The following is a 19,136-nucleotide window of genomic DNA, read 5'->3' on the forward strand; positions in this document are numbered from 1 at the left end:
CCGAGCTCCTCTTCCAATGAAAACCAAATCAAAATCAAAACTGCCTCTTAGGCGGTACCTCCGAGAAGCCTGAGGTAAACCAGACCAATAGGAAAGCCATCTGGAGGCATGGCGGATGGTTTGTCGAGACAATCCCCAGAGGCCAATCGCGCAGGGAGGTGTGATCAGTGCCGCCCGGTTGCCGGGGCCGTAGCCAATGAGGAAGATCCAAGTGGGCGGAGCCTGGTGGCGGGTGGCTCTGGGGTTCCGTGTGGAAAGGAGTATTAGGGGGTTCGGGTGCAAAGTTTAGTTTCAAACCGTCTGCAAAGAGCGGCGGGGTGGTTGCCGACGCTTCTTGGAACGCGGTCTATAAAGACTCGGAGACGGCGCGGCGGCGGAGGCACAGAGGAGCGGCTCGCCGACAGCGACGACCAGAAGCCTACTGGCCCGCGGGCGAGCAAAAGCCCGGAGCTCTTGGCGGATTACTGCGGAGCCCTGCCGCGCCAACAGCGGTGATTTCACCGGCGGCAGTCGCCGTGGCACCTCCACTGGCTGAGGAGAGGTGTTGCTTTCCCCGCTCTTCCTCCCTCGCGGGTCTGGTTCGGCGGCAGCGCCTTCGCTAGGCGGCTGAGCGGCTCCGCAGGCCAGCAGCATGGGCGTGGAGAGTCCGGGCGAGCGCCCGGCTCCGGCTCGGCGGCGGCACGGCTGCCGGCGGGTGCGGCTGATGTGCATGCTGGCGCTGACTTTCGGCTTCTTCGTCGTGGAGGTGGTGGTGAGCCGCCTGACGGCCTCCCTAGCCATGCTCTCGGACTCCTTCCACATGCTCTCGGACGTGATGGCTCTGGTGGTGGCCCTCGTCGCCGTGCGCTTCGCCCAGCGCACCCGCGCCACCAAGAAGAACACCTTCGGTTGGGTGCGGGCCGAGGTGATGGGCGCCCTGGTCAACGCCGTCTTCCTGACCGCGCTCTGCTTCACCATCCTTCTGGAGGCCATCGAGCGCTTCACCGAGCCCCATGAGATCGAGCAGCCCTTAGTGGTCATCGGCGTCGGAGCCGCCGGGCTGCTCATCAACGTCCTGGGGCTCTGCCTCTTCCACCAACACGGCGCCGGCGGCCACGGCCACTCGCATGGCGGGAACGGAGGGGGAAACCACCGCCGGAGCGGCTCCCGAGGCAAGGCGGAGCCGCCTCCAGACGACCTACATAAAGAAGAGGAGACCAACACCCTGGTGGACAATTTCAGCAGCTCCAATGGAGTCAGCCTGGAGAAGCTGGGTGAGCCGAGGAAGGGGTTGGTATGGGGAGCAAATGCAGAGGGGCTTCTAACCTCAGCTGATAATGTTCAGAGGTATCTAGACCCAAGTCTGCATCAGAAAGTGCTCTTCCTAGGCCAGTGAGAATCGTTGGGCTTGATTTCCATCTTGCCCACGTAAATAGGCGATAAAAGAATACTTATACCGAGCCCTCCTGGCCCAGCGTAGATTGTGCCTTCTCCTTGGGCTGAGCATGGGAGAGATTATATCCTTTGCTGGTCTGCTTTGCTCTGAGATTGTGGCATGCTGACCCTAATTTACTCTCTTGGCAACCCACTGCCATGGTTACTGTTACCTCATCATACCCTAGCACATGATTGGAGCATCTTTTGCTTTGGGAGATTGCAACTTTTTCTCTAATGTGATGCATTACTCATTTGTTCACTAGATTTGCTAGATCTTAGGATCCTAAATATTGCTGTAGGCCTTTCCAGGCTTCCTCATTAGGCCATAAAGAGAAGACTTCTTGTATCTCATTTTTCTGTGATCATACCGAATTCTGACAATCCAGAATATAGGAAATGTCCATCAGTTATTCATAGCTACAAAAAAAACCTGCGTTCTAGAAACCTAGTTTAAGTAAAATGCAAAAATTTTGTGTCAGTGGCAAATACTGTGAAAGGTTGTAGATAGCTTTCCTGTAGTGAATTTAAAGTAATTAAAATTACTAAGCAATGTTCCTTTCATAGAAAAGAATTCCTTCAATATTCCTCTTCTTTTGCACCCTTCTTCCATGTATTTCAATAGAACAATTAATAGCACTGCAGATTCTTAAAGCTGCCTTTGTGTAATATTGGTTCTAATTGCTTGAAGAACTTTTTCCAGTAGCAAAATTTAACACAGAACTTAATTATACTAGAAAGTATATTATACATAGACACCAGCTGTCATGGTAGATCTGGTATGCGGTTCTCTCTCTGAGCATACACAGAATGTTTGTCATTCTTTACCCAATTATGTAGTCTCTAGCTTTTTTACAGACATGACGTACTGAGAAGTCATCAGTCATCAACCAATAAGTTTTCTGTAGCATTTATTCTGATTTAATTGCTTTGCTTAAATCTGTCGTCATTAGAGATTTAATCACCAAATCATCTATTTTTTTTGGACAAAATTATTTGGATTGCCATTTCTTAATTATTAATTATTCAGACTGCCACTTGAGAGCTAGTGTTGGGTACTTGCTGTCAATTTCTAGTCCACCCTCGGCCCTAGAAGTTCACTGGGTGAATTGCTTTCCTCTTAGCCCAACATACTTAACAGAGTGGTGGTTGTGGGGAAAAATAGAAGATGGAAGTGCTGTGTATGCCACTTATATCTCCTGAATGAAAGGCAGAATATAAATGTAATAAATAAAATAAATACAGAATTGTTCCTTTAAGGGTTAGCTACATTGCAGATATAGAACTTGTTCCCTGTCATGGAAGTGAATTCCTCTGACAATATTCTATGCATATAACTGTAATTTAATTTAATATAGTAATGTTGATTTATTCATAATTTAATCAGAGTTCTGGGATTGTGATTCCTAAAGCAGAGTGCTTATCAGGATTTATTGACACTGTTCCAACTTATCTGTTGGCATCAGTGTTTGTCATTTATGTAAGCAACTGCTCTTCTTAAAAGTTTGCATTTGGCCTTGGGATTATTGTCAACTGATTTATACAGTAAGATCAGTTGCGCCAGTGTGATTATGCAGGTGTATTTGCCCCACACACCTAAAAGTGTCTGATTTTAATAATAAGTTGCAAAACTATGTCTTTAGCTGTGGCTAAATGTGATCAAAACGTTTTATCTTATTTTATTATCAGTTAAATCTAAAACACAAAGTTTTTGGAAATCCAAATCTAGGAACTACTTCATTGCTAAAGGTTTTGCAAATGAACTCACACCTAAAAAAGTAGATGTATCTTGGTAAGATGATACTGGAAATGCTTCTCAGAATGATGGTATTTATTGGTTAATCCAGATTATTTAAATCTAAGTTTTGCAAATTACTAGTGCGGCATAAAATAGCCCTGGCAATAGTTCATCATGGTAGCCTGTCCTTCAAATCCTGTTCACAGAGTTTTGGTCCTAAGAACAAACATATGTCTCCTTAAGTAGTTCCTATAGTGGCTGTTAAAACTTGAAAGTTTTAGGCTCAAATGTTTAACTAGAAGCACATATGTACAGCATTCCTGGTATATTAATACATATATAATTGCTGTTTTCAGCACCCACAAACTTAACTCTTGAGCTCCACCATTGGGAGTTGTAGAAATCATTATAGAGGTGGAGTCAGTTTAGTGAAATGAGTGTGGGAGATGATTCAAGTTCCACCGGTTACATTGCTGAAATCATTGAGCAAATAGCATTTTGCTCATCATCAGTATCTGCAACATAACTATTCTTAAACCCATTTTGTAATACAGCACCCAGAAAAAAATGGTCTCTCTTGATATAATGGCTGTTTTGTCCTTTTTGTTTTCCAGCGTGAAAACAATTGCTTATTTTTTGTCTGCAGAATGCTGCTGAACCAAATCTAGAATTTAACTGAGAGAGTGGGCAAAAAGGCAATTTTCATTCCCTCCCATTCAACTTGCAGTTTTATATAGTTCCTTCCCCAAGATGTGGGTTTTCTGGAAAAAAAATTGAATACTGTATGCAAATGTTCCTATGCAATAAGTATGATTTGTTTTGGATTTTTGTCTCAGTATCTATAGTCAGCACAAGTATTTGGACAGCATTATTTGATGTGAAAAAAGTTAAATTTAGCCTATTTTATTAGGTTCAAAGAAAGTAAAAGCTTTGGTACATAGAAAAAATAACTTTTATTGGAAAGCTCAGAACAGTGGGATTCCCAGTATAGACTTTTCTCAGGTGATGATGCTTCAACACTTTGTAGTTTTATTAGTTTTCTGTAAATGGCCTATATTCTTTCAGGACATATTTTGTAGTAAATGCTACTTCATCCTCATAGTATTATTGGCATACTTTTGTGTGCAATATTTGCACTTGGCAATTTTCTTCTTATTTTCATTGGCTTCAGTTGTCACTTTTTTGTTTAGATTAGGCACTTTGACTAAGGCCTGAGATGGAGGATGAACAGATCAAGTCCATTTCAAGTAGGCCATCAGGGACTGACCATTGAGAAGCCAAGATCATGAGTATATGCATAATGCATATGTAAAACTGCTTCTGGTTTCTTCCTATCTATCTATTTAATCCATAGCAGGTGGTCTTCCAACATAATTCAGTCTGACCACATGGAGGTAGCTACAGGGAAGCTACTTTCTTTAATTTCTCTGCAGCTTTTTTTGGTTGATTTACCCCTTCTTCTCTCTCCTAGCCATTGGAGCCAGACATGGAATTCTTGCTTCTCAAAATCACTCAAAAAGCAAACATTAATAAACTCTAAAACTGCCAGACTATCCTGAACGGAAAAATTTATGCCTCCTTCCCCACATCTACTCTGGGAGGATTCACTGGAAGTAGTGCTAAGTTTTACAAGGAGAAGAGAGATTGATGAAAATCATTTTTTTCTAGTGTGTCTAGTCTAGATTCTAGTCTAGATTCAAATCATTGTGAATTAGCTTAGGATACCAGTGTGATTGGAAGCAAATCCTGGACTCAGCCCAGTATCAAAATCCAGAATACTCTGCATTTCACTTATAAAAGAGATGAATAACAGTTAGTGCATTTGACAATATAAAGTCATGGTCAGGATATGCTATCTGATGCTCTTCCATATCCAGCAAGGTTAATAGTGAGGCCATCAGCTTTCATACTCCTAATCTTAACAATTCTCTCTCCTTTTGACTGATAATTTCCACTGCTTCCTTGATGTGTCAATGTGAGTATGCATTCAGGCATATGTAAATTACTCTATTATATAACTGCAGTGATAGTTTTTCTGTGTATGTGTCTTATGCCCAGTGGGTGTTTCATTTTTTTAAAGTAAATTGTTCATTATGCTTAAGAGAACAGCTTATTTTTGAAAGTACCAAATGTCTTAGTTCTTTCTCCAAATCTTTCAGTATAGTATATGCCTGCATATTCCTTTTTCCTTTTATTCATATCTAATTATGATTATTAGAATTTTGCCTCAATTTAATAAATCTAGGAAAGCTAATGAGTGCTTGAGCAAAGAGATTGGCTTTGAATCATAAAGCAGCCTTTCACAGTATGGAATTCTCCAGAACTTCTAGCCAACTCCCATCATTATTAGACAGTTGACAGTGCAGCTGGGGATTATGGTAGTTGGTCCAAAGTATCCTGAAAGCACTAGATTGGGGATTGTTGCTCTAAAGCTTTGGTCTGAAGCTAATGTCAGGACCCAGAGGAGTACCATTTGGCCGACATAACAAGGATTGCATCAGCAGTATAGCACTCTATTCTAATTTACAGCTTACGATTAGAAAGTTTTGAAAGGAGAGGAGAAGAATTTTGATTATTTGTTGAAACATTAACATTGGGTCTTCTATTACATGTTGTAAAGACAGTTCCAGGATATGGAAAAAGTTTAAGTTCTAGAGCCCTTGAGAAATCACTAAATGTTTCTGCAAGGCAGACATAGTAATGTAAATACTTCTGGATCCAGACTTCTGCTAAGAAAATAGCTATTTTTAATTGATCTCCTTCATGTACATGTTGCTAACTTAGTCACAAAGTTCATATTTGCCTAACAATGTTGCTCTTGTCTTTGCAGGTGATGCGGTAAAAGAGAGCCAAATGGAACTGCAACCAAATGGAAATATTAGCAGTCACTCCTCTATAGACATGGAGGTTGAAGAAGACACTAGTGCTCAGCTCAATATGCGTGGAGTATTCCTTCATGTTCTTGGAGATGCCTTGGGTTCTGTTATTGTAGTAGTGAATGCCCTAATATTTTACTCTTACTGGACTCCATGCCCGAAGGTTGGGGATTGCATCAATCTGTGTGTTAATGACCATTGTAAAAACTTCACTCATTTTTCTCCAACTGAACTAGAGCAAATTCCTGTAGCTGGTCCTTGCTGGGTTCTATATTTAGATCCTGCACTGTGTCTGATCATGGTTTGCATTCTACTCTATACTACTTATCCTCTGCTTAAAGAATCCGCCCTTATTCTTTTGCAAACTGTTCCTAAGCAAATTGATATTCGCTCTTTAAATGAGAAACTCCGTAAACTGGAAGAAGTAGAAGCTGTCCATGAATTGCATGTTTGGCAGCTGGCAGGAAGCAGGATAATTGGCACTGCTCATATAAAATGTAAGGATCCAGAAACGTACATGAAAGTGGCAAAAGATATTAAGGAGATTTTCCATGATGAAGGGATACATGCAACAACCATTCAGCCTGAGTTTGCCGTTGTAAGCTCTGATGATGGTGTGAGTAAATGTGAACTTCCGTGCAGAACCCAATGTGCTCTGAAGCAGTGTTGTGGGAGTGTGGAAAAGGCTACTGCAAAGAAGATAGAAAAGTCCCCTTCAATTAGTATTTCTTGCTCTGAAATAGTGATTGACTCTCCACATCACAAAACCCGGAGGACTAAATCAGAATGCATACCAGCTGTAAAATTAGAAGCAGAGCCTAATCCCAGCAAACAATTTGAATCATCTTTGTAATTCCCAAAGTTATGCTGAATTGAAGTATGGATTCAACTACAAATTGATTGCAAGAGGAAAGACTACTATTAAAAAGAGAAGTTGCAAAGAAATGTAGTTGGTGAAGTTCCTGTCCTTGTCACAACAGTGAAATCCTGTTGAAAAGAACATGCTGTCCTGACACAACATGTTTGTGTTAACTTGAGGCTAACTAGCACAACAATTATGCAGAGCCAGTTTCAACTTTCTGCCTGATGCATTTTTGTTGAATTAAAAATTAAAATGATTCTTCAATAATTCCCTTTTCCCTGAAATTAGTTTGTATTAAGCTTCTTTTTGGGATTGTTCTTTCTGCTTGTTGATTTGTGTGTGTGCTACCTTTTTTAAAATTACAGCTATAAAGAGAGGACACCAAATTTGACAGAATCTTTTTAAAAAGTTAATTGCTTGGGAAATGGTTAGATTTCCTATTAGGTGAAAATGAATGCTATTTTAAATAAATATACTATGTAGCATTAATAATGGCATTTTAAAACATATCCAGCAACATTGACAAAGATCCCATTTTTGTATTGGTCCTGTGATATAACAAAAATCAGTTGCTTACTAAATAGGAATTGGAAAATTACTTGCATATTACCTGGACTGTAAGATTAGCTGTTCAGACAAAAACAGGATACACTTTTTTTCTCCTTACCTTTTTCCTTTTAAATATTATATAGATCTTAGAATTTAAACTCTATAATAGAGTTTGCTGGGACTAGAGAGCCAGAGCTGGTCTCTGTCTTAGCAGTGTGGCGTACCAGAATAGAGATATTGCCTCTGATTTATAATTATAAAAAAAAACCTGGGGAAAAAACATAACTAATCAAATTCATCAGCATATATTGCTAAAACTTTAATATATTTCTTACTTTTGTAAAAGTATTTATGACTTTACTGAGCCATTTATTTTTTTGTTGGATAAAATTACTTAGCTGGAATACTTTATTCGTAGTGAACTCTAGGCAGCAGCCTATGGAACAAGATTGCCGTCTGCAGCGCTGGTTATAAACTTTATTTGTAACAGGAATGAATTTCAGTAAGCTTAGAGCTGATGGGCACACCCATTTCTCTCCAGCGCATCCATGAGGACTAGTGATGAGAAGTTTTTGCTTATTAGCTTCAGTTTAGGGTTCTACCCAAATCCTAAACCATTGTCTTAATTCCTAGTTTGAAGTCTTTTTTCAAACAAATTGAAGGAACAAGTTTGAATTGGCTGAAATTGTTACAGAGAAATGTGGTTACTGTGAGCTACAGTTTGTCAGGTTTGGAAAAGCCAAAAAGTGATTTATCAGAATACTTCTGGCTTTCTTTTGGCCATATAGGAGAGGGGACAGGAAGACATGTGAGCCAAAGTCTCAGTGCAATTTATTCCAGTTGTAGTAAACTCATCTTCCCCAACTGTATTCTAGATGATTTGGACCATCATCTACAGCAGTATGCCCAATAGTTAGAGGAGTGATAAGGTAAGTTAGTCCAAAACATTTGGAAGGCACTAGATTTCTGAACACTGTTATAAATTATGGTTATTCTGATGTCTTAACTGCCTTCAGTCAGTACTCTTACCTGTGACAGTTTGCATAGTCCAACACAATTCCTGCTTAATTCAATCTTGTATCCACTGGAAGATTTTAAAGGCAATTCCACAAAGTACTTTGTAAAATGAAGTAGAGGAAAGTTTCTCAAGTCTATTAGTCACTTGTGCATGAATTTATAGACCTGCTCTAGCTTCTTAAAACATTATGGTTCCACTGGTTACAAGTTTTAAACCGCACAGCCAGCTTTTGTTTTCACTTCCAGATTATTAAAAATAGGGCTGATTACACATTCTGAGTTTACATTAATGTCAATTAATAATGAAGCATTTTTAGAGCTGTTAACTTTTTTTCCAATAGTGTATAAGATTCTAAAATGCATAGAGAAAAGACACAACAAGGAAAGTGTGTAGGTGAGGTGAGTGTTGCAGTCCTCCTTTATTTTACATAATAAAGCTATTCCACAGTTAACATTATGGTGCGTTATAACATTTTACTTCTAAAATGATCAAGTACATTTGCAAAGCATTTGTGTTTCTTTTGTTTTAAAGGCCACCTGTTAATACTCATAATTTGCTTCCCATATATCATTCCAAGCATGAAATAATTGTGCGATATAATTCTCATGTTGCTAGCCTAATTGAAAAAAATGGTGTCAGAACTCTGGAAATGTGCAAGCATGAATGTATGAACGGACACAAAAAAGTTAAATAATATTATAAAATATTATAAATTAGAAGTCTTGCAGCTAAAGCTTCCTAATTTTTGAATGCTTTAAAGTTTGGATTCATTAAAAAAATTACAAGCCTCACTTTTCAACTTCTTAGCATGAACTGGTTTTTATTTAGGTTAGTTTGTGTACCCAATGGAATATACAGTAATGGGCTGTTTCTGATTTTTATTTCTTCTTTCAAAAGAAACTTTGCTGCATCATCTCAGTAAAGCACAAAGTTTAGCTTTCATTTGAGTATGCAATACAGTGATAAAATAGGAAAGCATCTTACATGTTTGCTGAGTTTGGTCCTGCTTTTTATTGTACAACAGCTTGTTTTTGTGGCAGAATATGTTGTATCCATATTTTCACAGGTAATGTTTCAGGAATATTAGCTAGGTCATTTCCTAGTTATATCTGAAATAAAATTGAACACCTTGAATATCTTCAACTACAGGAAGCTTTTTTTTTCCTTTTTGTACTTGATTATATTGAATATTGAAGCCAATTTTGCAAGCTATTTTTTCTTCTGAGTGGCACTGTATTGGGGGGTGGAATGTTTCAGTTAGAGTTAGACCAGTGATAGTGGACACATTCTGCTCAGTATATGCTTTTGTGATAAACTTACTTAACCTACAATAAATGTGAGATTGCTATGTGAATCTATTTTGCTACAATTTCACATGATTTTTTCCCCAGAAGTTATAGTGTATATATTCATCGTGTGCAGTATGTGTTTCATCACAAATGCACAGTTGGGTGAGTGCTGTGTCACTGTATGATACATAACATTGAAAGTACTCAGATGATGGTAAACAATGGGACTATTGCTACCTAAGTGTTTGAAAGAGTGGCCTGTAAAAGAAAGATAGGCCTTTCCAAGCAGGACTGTGTGTTTAAAAGTGTTACTGAAAGTTTTGCAGAATGCTTCAAAACTACTTGAAAGAAGTACTGCTCCAGATGTCTTTGTTAAGGTTTGCCTTTCTTTCAGCTGTGAGCATTGGGCACTCTTGCTCTATGTAAAGCAGTTTGCAGCTGGGGCCTGTATTGGAGAGAACCGAGGTACTGAGTCCATTGAGTTAATGGGAAACTGTTGGGGGTAAAATGCACTTTCTGACACTTCTCCTTGATGGGGGAAATCATTTTAACTCTGCATCTCCTCTTTTTTATTTTTTAAAGTTTTATGAAACATGTATTGCATATGTAAGGGTATTAAGTACAATATTTAAATATGCTGCTTTAATTTCACAACAGCATCAATGTAGCATTTTTGGGACTCTGGCTTATGTTTACAGAACAATTATTGAATATTATAATGTAGTTTGTTTCTGTCTTGCACCATCTCATTGCCTCTTGGTGGATTGAATGGTACTAATATTTCATGTGCCTGAAATAAGGTATTTGATCATATTCTCCTTCTTCTGTGTTAAACCAAATGCAGCCTTACTGATAACAGGAGCTTTCATTCATTTGTATGATCTTGGGTTATGTCATTAAACTGCCTGTGTGAAGATCACTTCCATGTCTTAGAAATATGTGAGCCTGATTTTTTCACCACTTGCTGTATGTATGTATTAAAGTCTTCTTGAGCATAGTTTCTGAATCCACATGCTCTGCTGTAGGGAGGGAGGCAACTCCTTTTGTGCTGTATGGGTTGCATTTGAAACTAGTGTTTGGGAGATTTAGCTGGTATATCTATATTGATTACAGTACTATCGATAACAATGAGCTTCTGTTAAATTCTGCTATGGTGTTTCTTTGCATATAAACTAAAGATTGAGAAGGAAATAAATGTTGCTAAATGAACTATGATAATTAGCACAGTACTTTGTCTTCCCCCTCTCCCTTTTAACAGCCCACTTCACTTGCTAAAATGGCTTTGGAGATGTTAGCATTATCTAAATAAATGGAGGTTTGGCTAAATGCAGAATTGGTATGATTGGTGTATATACAAGGATTTAATTTATCTTAACATCTCAAGCACGAATCCAGCTGGAAGGTGAATGTTTGTCAAGAGCATTATTTGTGTGCATATGCTTGGCTGGCTTATGAACTATACTTTCTTCTTCATGGCTTGATCTACCTGTAATGACACATGCAGGTCAGGTCTGAAAATCAAAAAATTCAACTGAGTCTTCACCCTCTTCCTCTCTATCCTGAGCAGTTAATAAGAGCTATAGAGGATATCATATTTGCATATTTGTTTAAGTAACGTTTTAATAAAATTTTATTTTTTCCTAATGGATCAGCAAGTTGTCTATAGTTTTTCAAATGAATAGAAGCATTACTCAACTTTTCAAGACCATGAATAGTAAGGTTGCACCATCAAAGAAAGGTTTAAAATCTACAGAATGGCAATGCTATTAAAAACATAAAGCTTCCAAGTCTAATCTAAAGCCCCGGGATTCCCTGGTTGTCTTCCATCCAAATACTAACTAGGTTCAACTCTGCTTAGCAATTTGGCTAGGTACTACTATCTCTATTAGGTAAAATGCCCCACAAGGCCGGTTCTTTTATTAATCTGTTCAACATATCCTAAATGTATTGTTTATAGTGAGGGATGCTATATAAATTGGGACAAAAAGCTGTCGTATTTTAGCTATGTGGTTTGTAGTTTTAATCATTTAAAGGTTGTGTGTTTCTTGGAAGTGCTGAAGTTCTTTATTTAAAATTACATCTACTTGAAAATTTTCAAAAAAGTGTTCGTGAGGCAGGCCTAATTTTGTTCTCCCTTATGATGCTCCTAATGAAATTCTTTCCTCTTCACTCCCTATACTCCTAGCTACAATATTAGTCCTAGAAGGAAAAAAAAATCCATAGGCACTATGAAAAAAAATGGCATGCATTTCAACCATTAATTTTAACTCTCACATAATATCACACACATGGGAAAATATTTGCCTCACTTATTAAAAGCCATTCTTGTAACCATGTCAAGAATAAAGTTAATACTGCTCACCCCCCAAATATAAGCAGTTGTGGGGAAAATCAGATTTTTTACATTTGTTTTTCATGTTTAAATGTTTGCCATATTACTGTTTATATATATAATATAAATAATATATACACACACACACACACACACATATATACATATATATACACACAATCTCACACACACACACTCTGCGGTTGCTAAGACACTTAATTAGAAATGTTTGCAGATTTGGCTTAAATTGGGTTATTTCCTTTAAATGAGAATGTGTTTTACACTATCATTAGGAATGCTGTGGTATTGGCTAGTTATGTAAATGCTAATCCAACTGCTCACTTTATTGCCTGCCAGACTTCAGTGGTATTAGAATTGGCTATTTGGAAAGTTAATGGTTATATTCTGAGTGTATGTGTGTGTGTATATGCATGCAAAGCATATTTAAACTTTTCATTTCTGCCTTTTTAATTCTTTTTCAGGGACTATGGATATAAGTATCCTCAGTGTTTATCTACTTTAGAGACCCATTAAGATGCTTGACTCTAGTTTTTGCAATCCTAGGAATATACATGCATCTGCAAAATATTTAGTTGAGCTTATTTCTTTATTTCATATTAGGTATCCCTGCTTGGGATTTTTTTTTCTATTTACATTTTTCTTTGAGCCCTGGAGAAGTGCCTATTGCTTACATAGCTGGTGAACTGCAATTACTTGTCCTAATGCAAAGTGTGAGTTGGCTTCTCCTGTTTAATCCCAAGTGCCTGCCTACTGTCTTGCACTTGAACTTTTTCATAAATATTGAGAATTAACCCATGTATGGAAAATAGACATCTGCATATAGGTAGCAGACAAAGACCTTAACTTGATCCTTTCTCTTGAAAAGTTCAGTTAAATACTTCAGAATATTCCTTATAGAACTGTCTGCTGTATAGAATTGGCACCTGCGCTTCGACCAGCTGTCCAGGCAACATACACTGTATTGTCCATTTCTTCTTAAATTTAGGTACATGTATCCCATTAATACTTTCCAGAACTGTATTAAATTCAGTTATGTTTTTATCATTTTAGCCATATTCTTTCTGGCTAGAGTATGGATATGTTGAAGTTTATTCAGATGGTAGAATCCTTCCATAGGAAAGACTGTGGCCTCAGGGTCCTAGAGATAAAATGGGATAGAAATGTAAAATAATGGAGGTCATATCCTGTTCTTTTTGATATAAGGGGGACTGAACAGTGTATGTAGCAAGCCCTATTTTGAATGGTGTTTTTAATAGTAAACACTGTGATCACATCTGAACAATTAGAGGAGCCCAAAGTATTTTTGACATGTTTCTTCAATAATGTTTTTTCATACTACAATGGAAAATATTTTTGAACTGGAGTTGTAAAGGTTGTAAAAGCTAATATAGCGTTGACTTTTGGTCTTTTGAAGAAAGTACAAACAGTCCTTTAGGTATTAGAATTCTTTAGCTTTGCCTACTGTATCTCTTTGGATTTTTGCTCATGCACTTAATCTGAGCCATGTGTGTTATAGTGGTATAAAAGTTATATTTTCACAATTTATGAAATCCCATTTGATAAGAGGAAAACCTAATTTACATACAGAAGAATGAGGTTAGCAACGAGTTTTGTCCTGCTGGGGGAGGCAGTATTTTCAGTTTTAAAAGTTCTCTGAAGGGGAGAAAAAGTACACTGTAGAAGGTTCTACATTGGAATACAGATGCACACGTAGCTTTACCCTTTATTGTTACTGGTCTTTTCACTTGGAGGTACATTTAGTTGTTTTAAAAAATCACTCCTCATCACTATCCTCTTTTCTCTTCATCATGTCCTCAGGGATGCTGTCTTCCTTCTTTAAGATACTAATGCCACCATAAGCTTATGAACTGCCACCAGCCTGGCCCATGCCAGCCAACGCCAAGCTGTGCTAGTGCTGCATCCCTGCCCAGATCCATCTCTTAGGAGCGAGGAAGTAACATGACACTGTGCAGCAGGCCAGACTTTCCATCCCCTTCACATCTGTTACAGTTACAGTTGTCTATTGTGCCTGGAGAAGGAGAGAGAGGCAGGGGAGTCTGGGCCTTCTTCGAGAGGGTGAACAGGCATGTAGATACCGTGCATTGTATGTTGAGACTTTGAGAAGGCTTTTGACAAAATCTCTCATCAAAGACTTTGTAAACTTAATAGGGTTGTGGGTTAAGAGGACAGATCCTGTCATAGGTAGATAACTAATTAAAGGACAGGAATAAATGTGTACAGTACTCAGATATTCCTTCTAGAAGAAGGAGGACTGACAAAATGATGGATTTTTAAAAATTCTGTTTCTTTGTATAGCTGGAGGCAATTACTATAGCAGTTTTGTAGAAGTGTAAAAAATAGAATTTAAAAATAAAAGATTCTTTAAAAAAGATTGAACTTTTTTTAAAAAAAGGAATAAGTAGTTTTTGTATCTCTATATTCTTTTTTGATACCATGCTTAGTTCAAGCTCTGTAGGTCTTTGAACACATAGCCCTAATATCTCATTTTGCAGCAATCTGAGCATTTAATCTAGATTACTGTTCAGGGACAGGCTTAAACCTAATGTTGCATTGGGCCTTCAAATTCCTTAAATTGGGCCCGTCTTTAGCAAAGTTGAGGGTTTGGAAGGTTTGAGAATAAGATTAAAGTACTTAATTAAATGTATAAACCACCTCATTCCAGAGATTCTAGGTGGTATACAAAATAAAACACAGTGCAAGGACCAATATAATAAACAATAAAACTGCAGCCAGGAACAAGCAATAATGTCACATATTGTCCTCTTCCTGCTAATCAACAAAGGTCTTCTGGAAAAGCCAGGTTTTAACTATTTTCTAGAAGACCATAAGAATGGGGGCCATTCTTGCCCCAGGAGTAGATTCCAAAGGACAAGAACAGCTGCCAAGAATGTAGTTCTTAAAAGGTGGTGATCTTGGGGATTCTATGGAGGCAGTGGTATTATTTAGCTAGTTTGCTTTGGGTCTTATGTACCAGTCGTTAAACATGTCTTCTACAGAAGAGACAGAGGCTCAGCAGCTTGAACCTGAGTGAAGATCTCTCAATCTCCAGAAGCAGGAGTAGGTCTGGGCGGGATATCTGATTTTTGCTGCTTGTGTGTCCCCACTGTTTCTAATTAGTGCTACGGCAGTCTGTGAATGAGGCTCCTCCCAAGATGCAGGGGCAGAGACCAGCAGGCCAGCCAAGAGAGGAGGAGGAGCAGGGTGCAACCCATTGTTGCCAAATATAGATAACACCTCTGTGGAAACTTGTCTTCTCTTGCTGGGCATAATTTGGTAGAAAAGCAAAGGGAAAGGTTAAAAAAGGGATTGGGGTGGGAGTGGGGGGAATGGGCATTGGTAGGGGGAGAAATAAGAAAATGTGTGATGATATGCAAATGCCATGATGGGTACTTTTGTTAGATGTTAGGATGCAGGTACAGGAGAATGGCATTTGTGTAATGACATGACCACTTGTACATCATTTTGGCGGCATGGTGGTTTGCTGTGGATGCCTCTGGTGGGGGGATTCTAGTTCAGAGATAGAAATCCTCCTGAGGGCCAGAAACTTCCCTGTTCTAGGGCTCTTGCTGGACCTGCTTAGAAGGTAGATGGAGAGTATAAGCAGCTTGGATCTTGGCCACAAAATAATTACAATACTAGAAACATATGGGATCCATCCCTTTTCTCATCCTTCCTTGGCTGGGACCTTATTGTGGGGGACAATGTTAGATTGTAGCTCTTGAGAGACTTCCCCTCAGTTGAATCCTAGCAGCCCCGCTTACTCCTCGAGTGAGAGGCAGAGTCATCTGGAACCTGAGGTAGCTATTCACTATAAACATTAAACAGGATTGGACCTAGTTAGTACTTGGATGGGAAGCCACCAACAAATCTTAGGATTGTAAGTTGGACTGGGAAGTAAAAGAAAAAAAAAATCTCCTAAGAGTGCCATGACAAATCACTTCTATATCATTGCAAGGAAATTTGCATGCAAATGTATGTGGTCACTGAGCATCTGTTTCCACCTGAAGGAGGCTTTATTGCTTATAACACTCAAGAGGTAAGCACACATAAACGGTTTACCTGGCAATTTGATTCATTATGTGCCATCAAGTCAGTGTTGACTCTTAGCAACTGCGTAGACAGATTTTCTCCAGGATGATCTATTACTTTGGAATAGATTATAATTTTTAACTGTAACTTTAAAAGGTGTGTCTGAGTTTATTTTCTTCATCAGCCCTCCTGCCATCCCTTTTTTGTGTCACACCTTTCAGATTGGCACAGGGCCTTGATTTTTCAAATGCTCTGGGTGTTGGGAGCTGAAGAATGAAAATCAAAGTATATATCAATTAACTAAATTATGCATCGTGGGAAGTGATACCTCCTTTAACCATTTTGAAACTGTTTACCATCCATTTCGGTAGATGTCTCCAATTCTAATACTGTGCAATGCCAATTTTCTGCATAATTCTATAAAGCTCCAAATAAGACTTTTTGTCTTCTTTTAGGAAGGTGTTTCTGACCTTCCAGAGCTAAAGCAAGTCTTCAAGGATGGTGTGACCAGAAGCGAACACAATATTTCAAATGGGGATACCCCATAGATTTATGGAACAGCTCTACAATACCAACAATCCCATCCTCAACCCTAAGTTTCCTATGTGTGTTAATTGCTTTTAGATATTCTAAATGCAAAGTTAAGGCTTATTTGCAACAAAGTGTATTTATTTTGAATTTCAATTACACAACTGTTTTTCAATGGAGTTGTGATAATATATGCAGCACTGAGTTCTGGGATTTCGAAAGTACAGGTGTGATAGAGCAGTAAACAAGAGGTGCTAATACTTTAATAGAGACTCTGGGTGTTTTTCTGAGAAGGCGTTTGTGCACTTGAATTATTGCTACCAAAGTTTCAGAATAAGACATATTTTAAATTACATGAAGCAAAAACTGCAGAGAACCTTAAAACAGATTGAAGTGATTGTGTATGAATAAGATTATATTAATACTATACTAATAAGGGATTGAGAGAGCCAGCTTGGTGTAGTCGTTAAGACATCAGGCTAGAAACTCGGAGACCATGAGTTCTAGTCTCACCTTGGGCACCAAGCCAGGAAGGTGACCTTGGACCAGTCCCTCTCTGAGCCCCAGTGGCAAATCATTTCCAAAATCTTGCCAAGGAAACTGCAGGGACTTGTCCAGGCAGTCACCAGAGGTCAAGACTGACTCAAAGGCACCAAAAAAAAAAAAAAAAAAAGGAATTGACCAGTACAACTGAATGGAAATTGCTATGATTGATGGGTAAGGAATGATTTGACCAAATGAACAAGACTGTATCCTAGGCCCATAGAGACAATAACATTTATTTATTTATTTAATCAATTTATATAGCTGCCCAACTCAACAACAACTCTGGGTGATGGACAGTGATGAAATTAAAAACAGATACATATACAAAAATTAAAATACACAGCCGCCAAGAAAATCAACAATCATCCACATAACCAGGAGATGGGCCCTTTCCTATACTTGGGGCCCCAGGCTTGGGCACATTACCTTGTTTTCCACCAATGAGCAATTTGTTTGTTTCCAAGCTATTTTTCAGATGCTGCTGCTTTCCTTTTGAAGCTGAATATGGCCCAGGTCCATTTATTCTGAGGAAGGATAGATAGATCAGAATATCTAGGGAGCATACAGAATATTTGGGTAATAGTTAGAGGTTTTGTAACTCCCCACAATGAAATCACTTATGGCATAGATAATGTGGAGAATTTTTTTCTCATGCACAATATTAGAACTTGAGTCATTCTTAGAAGCTAACTTTGGGATTAACTGAAAGGAAAGATTTTTTTCACAAGGAGCTTAACTGAAAAGTAAAATTAAGTGCCAGCAGTAACAGCAGTCAGTTTGGTTGGTTTTAAATGAGAACTGTACAGGTTATGGTGGTTCAGGATATCAATAACTACTAATATAGATGTCAGTTATCTCAGTTAAAGTTTTGGCTGATGAAAAGATTGAGATTGGTCATCCCAGTCATAGATTTTTGAATGAATGGAGTGGTTGTGGATCAGAAAGAAAAATAAGCGAGAAAGGGGTGTGGGTGGGTATTTATTTATTGTCAATAAAATTATACCCTATGGTCACCCCAGACTTTCTTTCTGAGTCTTTATCTGTATGCTAGCAATTTGTTTTGTAAGTAATCAACTGATTTATTTATTTTAGTTCATCATCCTCATTCTTGCTTAACCCTTTTTTCAACTTTCCATTCTTCTTTTCCCATGTCTTCTCTTTCTTTCACTACTGATCCACAGACATAACTATTCCAATGTTTTATTTTGATGATTTTTCTCCAATTCTACTAATTTTACTTAGTTTATTTATCCCTGTCCCCAAAACAAATAATTCATATGCTTCCTTTTTGTAATATGTTAATTGGAAATAATGTTTATCTTTTTCCCCATCTTTTGTCCATGTAAGCAGTATTACCTTCCCTGTTTCAATTTGGTCCTAATGAAAAGTGTCTGAGGGTGTGTGTGTTTTAATAGATTATGCAAAGTCACAGATATCAAGGATAGGCATGATGACAGCAGGACTCAGTCAAATTGTGCTGACAAGCATGGCTGGAACTTGGAGAACCCTGAGCAGCTGATTAGTACCGTATATTCAAAAGACCATGTAATTCAAAAATCCCTACATCAATTTCTTTTACAAAGTGTTTTATCCCTTTATAACAGTCTTCCTACTTGTCTTCTCATTTTGTTGTTAGGCATTTATATTTTCTCCATGTTATATAATACTGTAAGAAAATGGAACTCATTTTGTCTCAGTTCACACTCCAGAGCCTGGAATGAATTGGGGTAGACTTCCCTCCCCTCCTGCTCCTATCACAAGGCTGGTTAGACTACTACAACACAAGTTCTTGCTACAAAGCTGGCCATGCAATCTTTGCAAAATCCAGTAATGACATAACCCTAACTTATAATTATCTATTTTGGAATCTGAAACTTGTCATGCTTGTTATAAGTGGCTCTATTCTAAACTGGG

At 38.4% G+C, this 19,136-nt stretch overlaps 1 protein-coding gene across 1 annotated transcript; it reads left to right on the forward strand.

Moving 5' to 3' along the window:
• Positions 1–205: 205 nt before the first annotated feature.
• SLC30A1 (solute carrier family 30 member 1) lies at positions 206–10,954 on the forward strand. The gene is made up of 2 exons (XM_007426869.4): positions 206–1,253; positions 5,982–10,954. The coding sequence occupies exons 1-2, from the start codon at positions 632–634 to the stop codon at positions 6,878–6,880; spliced, it is 1,521 nt and encodes a 506-aa protein (XP_007426931.1). The 5' UTR covers positions 206–631; the 3' UTR covers positions 6,881–10,954.
• The last annotated feature ends 8,182 nt before the right edge of the window (positions 10,955–19,136 follow it).

Source organism: Python bivittatus, unplaced genomic scaffold, assembly GCF_059951505.1.
Source record: "Python bivittatus isolate LINGU-HERP-01145 unplaced genomic scaffold, Pbiv_v1 ctg000020_np1212, whole genome shotgun sequence".
NCBI lineage: Eukaryota > Metazoa > Chordata > Lepidosauria > Squamata > Pythonidae > Python > Python bivittatus.

Excerpts from the sequence above, each read along its gene's own strand:
- SLC30A1 (XM_007426869.4), top strand. The coding sequence starts at position 632 with ATGGGCGTGGAGAGTCCGGGCGAGCGCCCGGCTCCGGCTCGGCGGCGG. Across the intron at positions 1,254-5,981 it reads AGTCAGCCTGGAGAAGCTGG|GTGATGCGGTAAAAGAGAGC; the intron begins GTGAGCCGAGGA and ends TTGTCTTTGCAG.